The following is a 16,464-nucleotide window of genomic DNA, read 5'->3' on the forward strand; positions in this document are numbered from 1 at the left end:
CAGACCCATAACCAGTAAGGAAGTCAAATTAGTAATCAAAAATCTGCCAAAAAACAAGAGTCCAGGGCCAGATGGCTTTCCAGGGAATTCTACCAAACATTTAAGGAAGAGTTAACACCTATTCTCTTGAAGCTGTTCCAAAAAATAGAAATGGAAGGAAAACTTCCAAACTCTTTCTATGAAACCAGTATTACCTTGATTCCAAAACCAGACAAAGACCCCGTTAAAAAGGCGAACTACAGACAGATTTCCCTGATGAACATGGATGCAAAAATCCTCAACAAGATATCAGTTAACCAGATCCAACAATACATTAGAAAAATTACTCACCACAACCAAGTGGGATTCATACCTGGGATGCAGGGCTGGTTCAATATCCACAAGACAATTGATGTGATTCATCACATCAATAAAAGAAAGGACAAGAACCACATGATCCTCTCAACAGATGCAGAGATAGCATTTGACAAAATACAGCATCCTTTATTGATAAAAACCCTCAAGAAAGTAGGGATAGAAGGATCATACCTCCAGATCTTTAAAGCCATATATGAAAGAACCAACGCTAATATCATTCTCAATGGGGAAAAACTGAGAGCCTTCCCCCTAAGGTCAGCAACAAGACAGGGATGTCCACTCTCACCACTGTTATTCAACATAGGATTGGAAGTTTTAGTCTCAGCAATCAGACAATGCAAAGAAATAAAAGGCATCCAAATTGGCCAGGAGGAGGACAGACTTTCACTCTTCACAGACGACATGATACTCTATATGGAAAACCTTAAAGATGCCACCAAAGAATTGTGAGAACTGATCCATGAATTCAGCAATTTGAAGGATGTAGAGTCAATGCACAGAAATCAGTTAAAATTCCTATACACCAACAATGAAGCAACAGAAAGAGAAATCGAGGAGTCGATCCCATTTACAATTGCACCAAAAACCATAAAATACCTAGGAATAAATCTAACCAAAGGGGTGAAAAACTTATACACTGCAAACTATAGAAAGATTATGAAAGAAATTCAAGAAGACACAAAAAAATGGAAAAAGATTCCATGCTCCTGGATAGGAATAACAAATATTGTTAATATGTCAATACTACCTAAAGCAATCCACATATTCAATGCAATCCCTATCAAAATAACACCAGCATTCTTCATAGAGTTAGAACAAACAATCCTAAAATTTGTATGGAACCAGAAAAGACCCCAAGATTGCCACAGCAATCTTGAAAAAGAAAACCAAACTTGGAGGCATCACAATCCCGGACTTCAACCTATACTACAAAGCTGTAATCATCAAGACAGTATGTACTGGCACAAGAACAGGCACTCAGATCAATGGAACAGAATAGGGAACCCAGTAATGGACCCACAAATGTATGGTCAACTCATCTTTGACAAAGCAGGAAAGAATATCCAATGGAATAAAGGCAGTCTCTTCAGCAACTGATGCTGGGAAAACTGGACAGCGACATGCAGAAAAATGAACCCGGACCACTTTCTTACACCACACACAAAAATAAACTCAAAATGGATGAAAGACCTAAACATAAGACAGGAAACCATCAAAATCCTCGAGGAGAAAGCAGGCAAAAACCTCTTTGACCTGGTCGCGGCAACTTCATATTCAACGCTTCTCCAGAAGCAAGGGAAACAAAAGCAAAAATGAACTATTGATAGTTCACTATTTTGACCTCATCAAAATAAAAAGCTTCCGTGCAATGAAGGATACAATCAGCAAAACTAAAAGGCAACAGGTGGAATGGGAGGAGATATTTGCAAATGATGAATCAGATAAAGATAGATTAGTATCCAAAATCTGTAGAGAATTTATTAAACTCAACACCCAAAAAACAAATAATCCAGTGAAGAAATGGGCAAAAGACATGAACAGACACTTCTCCAAAGACATCAGATGGCCAGCCGACACATGAAAAAATGCTAAACATCACACATCATCAGGGAAATACAAATCAAAACCACAATGAGATACCACCTCATACCTGTCAGAATGGCTAACATTAACAACTCAGGCAACAACAGATGTTGGCAGAAAGAGGATCTCTTTTGCACTGCTGGTGGAAATGCAAACTGGTACAGCCACTCTGGCAAACAGTATGGAGGTTCCTCAAAAAATAAAAAATGGACTTACCCTATGACCCAGCAGTAGCACTGCTAGGAATTTACCTAAGGGATATAGGAGTACTGATGCACAGGGGCACTTGTACCCCAATGTTTATAGCAACACTCTCAACAATAGCCAAATTATGGAAAGAGCCTAAATGTCCATCAACTGATGAATGGATAAAGAAATTGTGGTTTATATACACAATGGAGTACTACATGGCAATGAGAAAGAATGAAATATGGCCCTTCGTAGCAATGTGGTTGGAACTGGAGAGTGCTATGCTAAGTGAAATAAGCCATACAGAGAAAGATAGATACCATATGTTTTCACTCTTATGTGGATCCTGAGAAACTTAACAGAAACCCATGGGGGAGGGGAAGGGAAAAAAAAAAAGAGGTTAGAGTGGGAGAGAGCCAAAGCATAAGAGACTCTTAAAATCTGAGAACAAACTGAGGGTTGATGGGGGTGGGAGGGCGGGGAGGGTGGGTGATGGGTATTGAGGAGGGCACCTTTTGGGATGAGCACTGGGTGTTGTATGGAAACCAATTTGACAATAAATTTCATATATTGAAAAAAAAATTAAAAATAGAACTACCCTATGACCCAGCAAATAGGTATTTATCCAAGGGATACAGGTATGCTGTTTCGAAGGGGCATATGCAATCCAATGTTTATAGCAGCACTGTCAACAATAGCCAAAGTGTGCAAAGAGCCCAAATGTCCATCAATGGATGAATGGATAAAGAAGATGTGGTATATATATACATACACAATAGAGTATTACTCAGCAATCAAAAAGAATGAAATCTTGGCATTTGCAACTACGTGGATGGCACTAGAGGGTATTATGCTAAGTGAAATTAGTCAGAGAAAGACAAATATCATATGACTTCAATCATATGAGGACTTTAAGATGCAAAAACAGATGAACATAGGGTAAAGGAAGCAAAAATAATATAAAAACAGGGCGGGGACAAAACATAAGAGACTCTGAAATATAGAGAACAAACAAAGGGTTACTGGAGGGGTTTTGGGAGAGGGCATGGGATAAATGGGTAAGGGGCATTAAGGAATCTACTCCTAAAATCATTGTTGTACTATATGCTAACTACCTTGGATGTAAATTTTTAAAAAATAAATAAAAAATGTGTGCTTACAGGGATGCCTGGGTGGCACAATGGTTAAGCATCCAACTCTTGATTTTGGCTCAGGTTATGATTTCCCAGTTTGCAAGTTCAATGCCTGCCTTGGGCTCTGCACCAAAAGTGGGGGATTCTCTCTCTCCCTCTCTCTCTGCCCTTCCCCTGCTTGTGTTCTCTCTTTCTCTCAAAATAAATAAACTTAAAAAAACATATGTGCTTATAGTCTGCAGAATTTTACGTTAGTGACCTCTGATACTTTTCTAAATCTGAGAAACTGGAAGCTCAACATCCACAGCTAAATTTCATTAAGCAGCCATACTTACTATTTGAATCATTTTGAACAAGTTACTTAATTTTCTGAGCCTCTGCCTAATTTATTTTATTCCATATCTCAGCTCAAGAATTGACCATGACACTGTGGTCCCTAATATGACAAATCTAAATGCTCTTATTCATTCACTCAACAAATACGTATTGAAACCTTACTAGCTCTGAGGATGCAGCAATGAATATAACCAAAGGTAAGGTCCCCACTCTGACAGAGTTAAGCACCTCTTGCTTAGGTCCCACCAACAGCTATTTCCTTTTGCACTCTAAGGTCATCCAGCCTCATCAGGGCTTCTCCAGTTAAACTGTGAGGGACGACTGTCTTTTTTCTTCTCTACCTGGAATACCTGTATATTTTCTCACCAACAGTCACTATTTAGCTTTTGCTCTAAGTTCACCCTGAAAAGTTACACCCTTAAGGAAATCATCCCAGACTTAACAATTATTTGTTTACTATGTTTATTTCACAATTTATTTAGACAGTACATGTGGTTTTCATTTGTACATATCTCTTGACAGCTCTTGCAAATATTTCTTGTCTTCCAAAGTTGATTATAAATGTATGAGTTAAAACCTGTGTCTTCTTTTTTGTGTATGGTAGAGACTGTTTACTATCCCCTAACATCCATTCTTATCTTCCTCCTTTTAATACTAGAACTCCCTAAAATTCAAAGTACATGGCTGCCCAGCTAGAGACTACATTTCTTAGCCTTCTTTGCAACTAGGTAAGGTCATAGAGACTAAATTCTGGCCAATGGAATGTCCGCAGAAGTAATACATGCAAGGGCCAGGATTTCTTGCCCTCTACTTCCTTAATCCTCTTCTTATGGGCTGGAACATGATCTTGAAAGTGACCAGTCATCTTGGACAGTGCCGGTGAGGGCAAACCAACCCAAAGGAATGTTAAAACAAGAGAGGTCATCTGGGATTCTGAGCTACCTTTTGGAGAAGATTTTTGTTATTCTACTGCATGACCTACGAGCTAAGATTTTTATCCAGTAGAAAAATAAACTTCTTTCTTGTTTAGGTCACTGCTATCAGTATTTTATAAAACATGCAAACCAATAATCTAACATAATGCTCTTTATGGTACTTGACATAAAATACTATGAATGGAGTGCTAAATAAATACTGATTGAATGAATATATGTATATATATTCATGTGCATATTCATATGTATATGTATATTCATATGTGTATATATATTCAGATATATATATCTGAATTCAATAAATAAATATTCACTAATAAAGTGATTTGGTGGGGGTGGGGGTGGGTTTTTTCCCCCCAAATGTTATGTATTCTTGTTCATTATGTGTTTAAAAGAGAAAGGCAGGTTCTGATTTTTTTTCACTGAGCTATATTCATTTTCTTGGAAATGTTATATACTATCAATATACTCTATCCTTCTAATGTCACTGAATAAGAGTTTTGGAAGGAATATCTGAAATAGGATGGTCTGGCATTAAATGTTGGCATTAAAAGAGAGAAGTTTTAAGTAACTGGGACCCATACAGAAATTTCAGTTTTAAAATTTGTAGAGAACTATGGTCACTGTTGACCTCTATAGCTCATGCTGCTCACCTATGTCACCACCACTTCCCAGGACCACAAAAGCAGAGGAAACAACATACCTCCAAATCTCCTGAGATATTGGCACCAGCAAGAATCCCAGTAGCTGCGGGGAAAAAAATGGCAAAGACAGAGAAGAAGCCTTCACCTTTTGTGAAGCTTGGCCCAAAGTTTTCCGCAAATATTGATGCTGTAACACAAGTAAAGAGAAAATTATCATGTAGACTTTCTTTACAGAGTATGAGATTGGTTTCCTTTAGTTTCTATCAATGTCTTGTGTAAATGTTTCCCTATATTTTAAATGGAAGGAACTTGAAGAGATTGGTGTACTCCTGACAAACCTCATACTCATGTTTGCCGAGAGTCAAGGTTGTAGATTTCTAGAACAGCTCTGAAAAACTTTTGTGCCAACAGAGACCCAGGCCTCCTGACTTTTTGAATCTTTCTAAATTGAAAAAGGGGGAAATGGAGAATGTTTCTCATGGCTATACTGGCATATTTGCAAATATACCACACACGTGCACTGCCCTATACACACACAGCTACCTTCTTCCATGCATAAATACTCTAATCAACACACAGATTTTCTATGCTTTTTTTTTAATTGTAGGAAAGCCCTGTGGGTGAAACTATCTTATGATTTTGCTACTTATGTTTACCCTCCCCATTCCCTGCTCCCAGATATTAGATCTTAAATTCTTATAGCAAATTCTCATATACAGAAGTTTAATATAGTGAAGATCCTTGGTCATAAAACAGTACTATTCCATGAGGTCTCAGCAAATTATTTAAATTAGAAGCAAACAATGCAGAAGAAAAACAGAAAAAGGAAGGGAGAAAAATGCAAACAAAAGAATCTGGCCTGATGCAAAAACAAGGAAAGAGAATTTGAGTCATCAGAAACAATACAGCAGGAGCTAGAAGGACTCAGAAAATATATAGCAGGAGCTAGAAGGAGGGAAAGGGATAGAAAGGAAAAAGGACATTAACATACAAAGCAAACAAGACAAACTTTACAAAGAAAAAGAAACAGGTAGAAAGGGGTGATGGGATACCTAAAGGAAACAAATACTAATAATAAATAATGAAGAGAAATATTTTTTTAAATCTCAGCAGTGGATTCTTGAGTAAGCTAGAATGGACAGCTAGGAAGGTGTACAAAGGTAGAGTAGAATTTCATGCTCAGTATGATTCCCTCAGGATGATACACCAGCTCCTACAATCTTTTATGCTTGAAAACCTGACAGTGATGCTTAACTAGATAACACTAGATAATCCTAGAGATAAGCAAGGTACTAAGAAGTTTAGAAGGGGGCACCTAGGTGGCTCCGTCCATGGAACATGCGACTCTTGATCTCAGGGTTGTGAGTTCAAGCCTCATGTTGGGCATAGAGATTACTTGAAAATAAAATCTTATGAGGCACCTGGGTGGCTCAGTCTGTCGGACGCCTGACGTTGGCTCAGGCCATGATCTCACAGTCTGTGAGTACAAGCCCTGCGTTGGGCTCAGTGCCCAGAGCCTGCTTTGGATTCTCTCTCCGTTGCTCTCTGTCCCTGCCCCACTTGTGCTCTGTCTCTCTCTCTCTCTCTCTCTCTCTCTCTCTCAAAAATAAACATTAAAAAAATTTAATTTTAAACACAATAAAATATATATTTTTTAAGTCCAGCAGGAAAAGGACTATGTTGGACTTTAGTACTCTCAATGGTTGAGCAAATTGCCTGACCTATGTTCTCTTTCCTTGCTCATACAACTCTACTTCTGCTATTTGATAGCAACAACAATTTGTCCTACACTTGAAGGTTTTCAAGGAACTTTTGCATCCACTACCTTATTTACTTCTCAAAAATCTCTTCAGGAAGTTATTGTTATCACCCACTCTTGGTCAGGGAAATTTGAGACCCAAACATGTTAGGTGACTGGTCTAGCTGGGAAGTAGCAGAGTTGAGACTCACTGTGGATTTCCTGAAACCAACCCCAGGCTCTTCCCTGGATTGCACTGGCTGGGACTGCACTGGGATTGCACAGGCTCTTCCCTGGATTGCACTGGGATTCTAATGGCTGAAGTGGGGGACACAGGGATGGTGATGGAGGTGGACAGGGGAGAACCACTGATTGCAAAGCAACTAATTTGTCACACGTACCTTGGTAGTTAAAGAAACCTCTGGACTTCTTCTCATTGTTGGATGGAATGACGGTTCCAATAAAGAAGTTTGCAATAGCAATGAGAAGAATGACCAGAAGTATCACTTGAGCCTGGAATGACAAAGAAAAAGGAGGCCAACTTAGATTCATTTAACAACTCTTCACCTAATTGTAAAAGTAATGTCCACTGAAGAAAGATTCTACCTGGTTATTCTGATTAAAACTACTATCCAATAGGCAATAGTGTATCCTTGTAGGATACACTACGTCTGATCTGAGTGTAGCTGTTAACATTTTCAGTAGGCACATCTGCTTGTGCACTTGAAGGTGACATTTCAAAAATATTCCAAGTACTAGGTGGTAACTTGCTGCAGTGTCCTCAGGAACATAAATGGAGTCCAAAGTTTTATCACTGATAGAGTTTATTTCTTTTCTAGACAGACTGCCTATGGATTCTTTCTTACCTTTCCCAGTGCTAAATGCAACAGAGAAGTATGAGAACATGATGATTCATAGAGCTCCTGTGATCCCTCATGCATCTGATGTTGGGCCACCAGTGTGTGCTCAGCACAAGCAATTTGCAAGGTTGACCAATCAAATTGTCTTTCTTTATCCCCCCTCTCCTCCTGCTGACATTTCAAGAGTCTTTTGGCTTGGCATTCCCATATGCTGCTCCCTCTGCAGGGAACTCTTTGCATAACTATTTCCTTCTTCTCATCCTTGAAGTCTTAGTTACCTCTTCAGAGAGGACTTTCTTGACCATTGAATCTAAATAATAACAGCTATCATTCACTGAGGGCTTACAACAACAGAGACAGATTTAATTTTACCGGTATTCTTTCAGATAGATAATACCACCAATAACTGTATGAAGTAGGCAACCTTATTATCATCATTTTAAAGATAAAGAAACTGAGGCACAGAGAATTTAGGCAACTTTCTAAAAGTCACACAGATGTAAACCAAATTCAAATTCAGGTGCTCTGACAACAGAGCTACCGCTTTAAATCTACCCTCTACTGCCATGAAACTACATTGCGTCCCTGAGGGAATAAAGTCATTGTAAGTAGATTCCTCTTATTTTGTATCTCAGTGCCCTGTTCAGTTCCTTTATAGCACGTTCACAACTTACCTTTTTATATTTACTCGTTTATCTACTTGATCATTACTCCTATTCCCACAGACCATATGCTCAACTAGGGCCAGGATTGTGCCTGTTTCGGTCACAACAGAATATCCTAGCCTAGCAAAATGCCCAGCATATAATAAGCCCAGCACATAATAAACACTTAATTAATTTTTGTTTGATGTGTGAATGTATAATCCACAAATAAATGCCATATGGGAATGTTTCCCATTGCCTTATGTAGGTGGGTGACTTTGGCCCCCTTTGTATCTCTGGTGACCTCTTGAGGTCTAAGCACTGCATCTCCAGGCACTTAAGACCAGTTGCAATTATACCAGTCACTGTAGAGTTATAAATCAGGAAAAATACATGCTCCTGACATGCAGAAATTTACTAACTGTATTACTATTAGTTAAATCCAGATATTCTCTAGTTTCAGGGCCTTATCATGCCCCCAAATTTGCTCCTGTACTACTGTGTCTCATAGGAGAATGATAGTTCCTGCCTCTATTACCTTCTCCCATCGCACTTGCCATTTCTTTTGGGCTTCAGCACCATAGCCAGCTTGAAATGGGATACCAGGGGTGTGACCTAGGAGACCCAGTTTCCAGCATGTACCACTGCTATGATCATAAGGGGTCTGTGTGTGAAAATGGCAGCAATGTTGGTGTGTATGTCACATGGTGACAGCATAAAGAACAAAGCCCAGCCCAATCAGGTGACACATGAGCTGGGTTGTGACTGCCTGGACCTCATGCTCTGAGGGCTTGGTGCTCTTCCCATTGCTAACCCACAACTTTTGCCATAGCAAGTAATAATAGCAATTCTTTTAGAATACAGGGTTTGTTCTATTCCTGCAATTTGGCCAAGACCTGAGCAGCAGTGGGCGATAGCACCATTTTGAGAAAATCACCTTTGCTTCCCATTCCATTCCGGCTACTGAAATTCCTAAAAGAATCACCACTGTGATGGAGCCTATTATCCGGATGTCATTGGTTGGATCCACCATCATTGAATTGCTCTCCTGGAACAACAACAAAAATCATTAAAATGGTTAGAGATGGAGCTTTTTTGGCCTCTATGTCTTATTATAGAAGAGACACTGTGCACTCATGTCTGGGGCCCTATAGGATAATAGAAAAATGAAGTGCTCCTAAATCTGAGATGAACATTATTTTGTCCTATAATAATAGGCCATTGTTAGCCAAGTTTGGAAATTCTAGATGGTCATTCTACTCACAGATTTTAAAGCTATTGTAGCACTAAGGTAAGTATGTGCCCTTATAAATACAATGTTTTCTTTCAGAAGAATGACTAGTTATTTTTGTGTGTCAAGGGGAATCTTAGAGAAATAAAAATGAGTGGTTTCCAACGTGAATATTGGAAAATAAGTGTCATTCAATTAAACTACAGAAACCAGATAATGCATGTCTTGAAGATCATGTACCTTATGAACTATATACTTCACTCATTTATTCATTTAATTTTCAAATAAGGGTCCTGCTATTAATTGGATTCAGTGAATGCTATTACTTCCATAAAAGGAGGACTAGAAGTTAGTTCACATACCAGCTAATTAACATGGTCACATACATACCGTCTAGATGGAGCACCTAAACCAGGAAATGCTTAATTTCCTGCAGTGAGTTATTCGAATGTTTGAACTTTCTTTCCCTTTCGGAAAATATAACCATACTGAAAATAATGTTCATCATTTATCTTTTGTTTCATATTTTACACAGTATTTCATTTGTTCTGTACTGCATTTCTATTAAATACATAGAACAGTATTATTAGCTCATATGACAGATTTGAGAAAAAGGGTTCAGAACAATAGAGGGACTGGCCCAGAATCCTCTCAGCTGATAAATCTGAGAGTCGGGATTCCAAGCCAGTTCTGATGCCAAGCCCAGAGCTCCTTCCACTATATCCAACTTCCACATTCTACAGAATAAATGTATTTCCTCTCATCTTGCCATGGCGATAACCCCTAGTGCCCTGAAAAGGCAAATTGAACTGAATTATCTTACTTGGCTGAAAAAAAGAAAAACTTTTAATTACCTTAAGAAGATCTACCACTGTTTCAGCAAATCCCACCACATACATAGCAACAGCCACTGCATTGGCAAAAGCAAAGATCAAGCCTATAGACCCACCGAACTCGGGCCCTAAGCTTCTGGAAATAAGATAGTAGGCCCCACCTAAAACAAAAAATGAACATGTTTTACTTTGAGGAACTGCTAAGGGATTTAGTTTATATGACCACATAATTTTGAATAATTTTTATTCTAATGAAAATATTGTAAATTCCTAATAATTTTAGGAATCTTGTATCACTTTAATGAATAACTTAGCCTTTTCTTGTACTCTGAGAACTGTAATAGAATTTAGTAGAACTATCCTTACTTAGTAAATTCTGATTTATCGAAACCTAATTGTATACAAAGTTTACAAATAATACAGCAAACTTTACCAAAACAAAATGCTTTGCCTTTAAAAAAAATTCATTGGTTTGCGGTGCCTAGGTGGCTCAGTTGGTTAAGCATCCGACTTCAGCTCAGGTCATGATCTCACGGTTTGTGAGTTCAAGCCCTGCATTGGGCTCTGTGCTGACAGCTCAGAGCCTGGAGCCTGCTTCGGATTCTGTGTCTCCCTCTCTCTCTCTGCCCCCCCACCCCTGCTCATGCTCTATCTCTCTCTGTCTCTCAAAGATAAATAAATGTAATCAAAAAAAATTTTTTAATTCATTGGTGAGTTCAAATCAATGATGTAACCAATGAAAAAAACTTTGTATTTGGAATGTCCAGGAACAGGCAGCCCTAGGCAGAAAATGATGCAGGAGATGTATATCATTGCTATTCTAACTTCCTTTCTGGTATAATTTTCTGGTATATATTTGCTGCATAAAAAAAGTATTTGTATAGTGCTATGTATTATCTACTCTATAAATCAGAATTGGATCTCTACGCTTTTAGCTCAAGAAGGCATGATTATTGCCAAATACCCACATGTGTATGGGTGGCCAATGGGAAGAAAGATAGAGTTTGGAACAACTGTTTCTCCTCTGGACCTTGAATAAGGTAGTTCTATATATGGCCATGTACCTATGTGCACAGGGAAGCCTGAGCTGGACTGGTTAGCTTCTAGAGTGTACTGAGAGCAGGTAAAAAAACGAAGTATTGAGAGGCCTAGATAGCTAGGTGTTATCACGAACCATAGTAAATTAATGGCTTTCTACAGTGAGCTAGTCTTAGAGTGGACAGAATTGGTAAGGGAATGACACCGAACAAACATATCTCAAAACAAAACACAACTATATTTTACGGAAAAGGAATTTCCTCCACTGTAGTAACTCCTTTGGGTTAAAGGGTCAAAGCTCTCTTTAAAAATGTAACCAATTATCTGGGTGGAGCAAACTGCCATTATTTCCTTTGTCCAGATTACATTAGATAAATTAGCTAGCCAGTCACTTAGGCTTGGTCAAAGTGATAGACTAGCAGGGGAAGCTCTGAGAGCAGGTGTATTTGTCAGAGGAGGAGGCTCTTAGAAAGCCCTGGGAAGGGGCACCTGGATAAGCTACCCAAGCTGAGGCCCCAGGAGTCAAACAGAATGGGAGGGGGAAGGCAGGAATTAGAACAGCAATGATAAACCTCACCCTCTTCATTTTCTGCCTTAGCTTGCATATTCCTGGATGATTTAAAAGTAACTCTTTGTTATGTTTGTTGGTTTCTATTTTCTTCTTAAGGATTTTTTCAGGCCTGTTAGCCCCTAGAAGTATAGCGTTGGGGTGAAATCTGAGGGCTACCTAAGCAGGAAGTGTCAGCCAGGGTGCTGAGTGGGCCTGGCAGAGAGCCAGCAGGGCTCATCCAAGGTACAAAGCAACCATGTATTTTACTGTAATTATCTATGCCTTCTTTCTAGATACCTGGTCACTCTCTGTAAACATGTTTAATCACAGGAAATAGGTCAAAGAAAACATCTAGCGGTCTCTTAATTTTAGTTGAGAGAATTTTGCCTTGATGTTCAAATTTGGGTTAGCTCACTTTGTTTTAAGGCTTTGGGGACTAATTATTTAGATGCAGATTTTACTTCCAGCATTAAACCGACTCTGGACATTACTCTGTAACCAAAGCTTGTCGTCATAAGCAAATGAATTGGCTTACCTCCTCTTACTACTCCATTTGTGCAAATGGCAGACATAGAAATACCTGTGAGTGTCGTCACTACCACACTCAGGCCAATGATGATGACTCCAAGACCTGCAAAATCCCCCAAGAAATGTGTTTGGCTCCAGCACGTCCAGAGGCAGCAGTCTGAATTGTCAAAGAAGGATCAGTCTCCCCACGAAAAACCTGAAATGTTCTAAAAGATCCCATTCCATGAAGATCTAGGAAGCACCTGAAATGTACTAAACTTTAAATTAAAGCCACATCCAGGAATCCTTTCCCAAGAGACACCGGCAAGAGGTATGCAGCCTCGCCTGGAAAATAAAACATTCACCTACAGAATTCTGAGCATCTGGAAACCATGAGCTGCAATGCACCAGAGAGATCCGTTAGAGACGATCCCACCGCTGACCAGCGTAGACCAGGACTGCACTCATAGTACCTTATGTTTCCTTCTGCATCCAGGTCACTTGTATAGTCCACCAGGCATCAAGAGCATTGGGCTACTTTCTTGTTCCAGTCAAAAAGGAGTATATAAAAATTTTGCCTACCCGTAGCAAGTGATGAGGGCATTAGATATCTTAGAAATGTTACCTCCACGAACAAACCCGTTAGTTGCTATTGCAGAAGTTGACAACCCAGTAATAGAAGTTACCATGGTGGAAAGAAGAATTATGAGAACTCCAAGACCTGTTAGCAATGAGAGATAGAAGATATTACATTTTACTTTTCTGACTTGGATTCCCTGTTGTTGCAAACTATATACTGCCTTGAATTTAAGTTTTCCTGTCCATGCCTGGGCCCCAGTGGAGTTCCTTTGTGCTCAGGAGAACCTGGTTGGCCTGGCATAAAGATCAAGTCGGCGGCCTGCTCATTACGATGGAGGATGGTCTCCAAAAGTAAACACAATCTGAAATGCGGCCCTGGAAAGGAAAAGTTGACTTCTGCTGGTGTCCTGGGAGAGAAACTACCCTGGCTGTGAAAAGAGAAAACATGACATCTGACCTTCTCTCTTGCTTGAGAAGAACCTGAATGAGAAAGTTGGGGGTTTGACAAAGGTTAAATCCTTCCTCATTTTTCTCGCATCTCTCTTGCCTGAAGGAGAAAAAAAAAGAAGCCAACTTGGATTACCTTTGAAAACACTCCAGAAAGGTCAGTGGTGAACTATCTGAGTCTCTGTTGCCTTTACCTTACAAATGATCGTGCGGGTCACAAGTTTAATTACCTCCTCTGACATATCCATTTGTGGCAATAGCAGAGGTGGATAAACCAGTGATACCAGTCACTGTCACGGCTAAGCCGATGATAATCACACCAAGACCTCAGTTGAGAGAGGAAAAATAAAGGCAATTAAACAGTGCAACAATCCATCAGATCGTTCACATAAAAGCCAGCAAATGGAGGGTAATCAACAAAGAACCACATCTGAATTAACAAGTTGGCCTGGAAATCACCAGAGTAAGTGCTCAGCTTTGAAGTTTTCTGCCTGTAGTAGCACAGAGCCTAGAAACCGAAGAGCTAAAATGTGCAGTGAGAATTGCCCACAAATGAACAACAATGGCTGGTCAAAATGTAGTGGGAACCCCATTTTTTGCGCAGTTCTAGACACCTGTAAACATAATAATTGGTCAATAGGATTCCAAGCTGCCTTTATAACTAGACAGGAAATGTTCACCCTTCTAGATAACTCTCTTTTTATGTACATTTGGTTGTGTAGGAGTGGAAAATTACATCCAATGTAACAAATTGTTTATCTGGCAGATAAGTAAAGTGGAAAGAATCAAACTGAACTATGTTCACTTATTGGCTTTGTGACCTCTGGCAAGTTACTTATTTTCTGAGCCAAAAATGGCAATGAGATTAGAAAGAATACATGTGTAAAAGTGGCTAGCAGAGCACATAGAACACAGTACATGATCAGTGGCACTGCTTTTTGATTGTGTCCACGATAGTTATAATAGCTGTTGCTTACTGAAAGCCCACTATATATCCAACTATGGGTCAAGTAGAATGAGAAATGCAAGGAACAAATAAAATGAAATGAAAAAAGCTGCCCTCAAGGATCTTATGGTGCAGAAGGTCAATGATTATAAGAGGGAGAAAGTGATAAACCAGAATTCAGAGAAAGGCAAGGCTGCTTTCAGCTTCAGGAAGCACACGGTCAAGAGGATACTGAAGGGTAGCAGAATATGCTATCTCCAAATGTACCACTTTTGCATAAAGTATATTTTTAGCTAACGGCGACAGAAAAAAAGCAGCTACCTTCCCATATTTGTCTGAAAACAAGGCATAGATTTGTAAAGGTGTCTCTACTTTCCTCTATACCAGGAAGGACAGAAGTTAATGATCAGAGGTAATTCTAGACCCTTACTGGCTGGAGTAGTGCCAGAAGAACCTACATAACAGCCTTGACTTAATTTCTATGAGTTCCCTCATGTATCTGCCTTCCCACAATCTGCCATCCTAGAAACTCAGTCCTTTTCCTTTGTCTTGTCACTTCTCTAAGAATACATTGTTCTTTGTTAAGATGTTATGTAAGCCAGGGGCCCCAGGGTGGTTCGGTCGGTTAAGCGTCAGACTTCAGCTCAGGTCATGATCTCATGGTTTGTGAGTTGGAACCCCATGTTGGGCTCTGTGTGGACTGCTCAGAGCCTGGAACCTGCTTTGGATTCTGTTTCCCTCACTCTCTGCACCACCACTCCCTCAGCCCCCACTCACACTGTCTCTGTCTCCGTCTCTCTCTCAAAAATAAATAAACATTTAAAAAGTATTTTTAAAAAGATGCTATGCAAGCCCAAGTTCTAACCACTCTGATGAGTTACTCATTGCTGAGTCTTCTCATGTGGACACATGATGCACATGTTAATAAATTTCTGATTGTTATTCTCTTGTTAGGTTGCCTCTTGCCACTGTTAATAAAGAAGTTTAGGGTCACAGGCACTGAAATCACCCTGGTTCTAGTGAGAATGCTCTTGCCTACATATGCTCCCCTACATAAAATGGGTGCTTCATAATTGTTGTTGGCAAGCTGTCTTGTTCCAGGGATAATCAGAACAGTAGTCATCTGAGAAAGGCTGTGATCTCTCTGGCCATGCCCTGGGAAAAGGGGAAGTGGAAGGAAATGAAGGACAGACATAAATGGAAACAAGGTATTGGAGGTTGCCTCTCTTGATGGTCCCAGCTGTATCCTGGCTCTAAAAGAAGTCTCTAGGCTATTTTACAGTTTGAAGTACAGTAGGAGGAGGCTAACTATAGGCATGAGATACAAACTTGGACCATATGGCTTTGGCCCCTACAGACTCTTAAAGCTTGGAGTTGCAAGAAATAGTTGCACTAAATTCTTTGAATCTATTGCAGGGATCCTTTGGTACATATTACCTCTACATCACCATGTGGCCTGTTCTTTGCACCTCTACAAGTAATTTCTTCTTATCTTCTGCACACTATTTTGCTTTTGCTTTTGTTTTGAAGACATTTGATATCAAATGTTTAGCTCACCCCAGCAACTGTACAGAACTAAATAGTTTGTACTTCAGGACATTAAACCTACTTTGACTATTATTTTCATACCCTTATTTTCCCTTTGCTTCTATTTTCCCAACAATTCTTATTTATTCTTTTGCACTGTATATATTTCTGTAAACCATTTGAAATCCTAGAACAAAGTTTTATACACTTAAACAGCAACATATTTTCTTTTCTCTCACAATCAAACAAAAAAATCCCAGGGTAAAAGGCAGGTTAGAGAACGTTCAGTTCATAGTTTTCTCAAAGTGTGGTCCTTAAACCACCTATTTCAGGAAATACCTGAAGTGTTTATTAAAAATGCCCAGACCTGTTGGGATGAGCACTGG

General features: G+C 39.4%; 1 protein-coding gene across 3 annotated transcripts in view; it reads right to left on the bottom strand.

Moving 5' to 3' along the window:
- The window catches only part of SLC12A1 (solute carrier family 12 member 1), a 101,976-nt gene that overhangs the window by 69,688 nt on the left and 15,824 nt on the right, over positions 1–16,464 (bottom strand). The window contains exons 4-8 of one of the 3 annotated variants that reach the window (XM_019442196.2): positions 12,608–12,703; positions 10,506–10,645; positions 9,358–9,468; positions 7,318–7,429; positions 5,238–5,365 (exon numbers count right to left, since the gene is read on the bottom strand). In XM_019442196.2, coding sequence (XP_019297741.2) covers positions 5,238–5,365; positions 7,318–7,429; positions 9,358–9,468; positions 10,506–10,645; positions 12,608–12,703 — 587 coding nt within the window. Of the gene's footprint in view, positions 1–5,237; positions 5,366–7,317; positions 7,430–9,357; positions 9,469–10,505; positions 10,646–12,607; positions 12,704–13,204; positions 13,301–13,835; positions 13,932–16,464 lie in introns of all 3 variants that reach the window. The other 2 variants (XM_019442195.2, XM_019442194.2) reach the window with 2 other exon arrangements.

This window comes from Panthera pardus, unplaced genomic scaffold (assembly GCF_024362965.1).
Source record: "Panthera pardus isolate Hobbes unplaced genomic scaffold, ASM2436296v1 HiC_scaffold_24, whole genome shotgun sequence".
In the NCBI taxonomy this organism is placed as follows: Eukaryota; Metazoa; Chordata; class Mammalia; order Carnivora; family Felidae; genus Panthera; species Panthera pardus.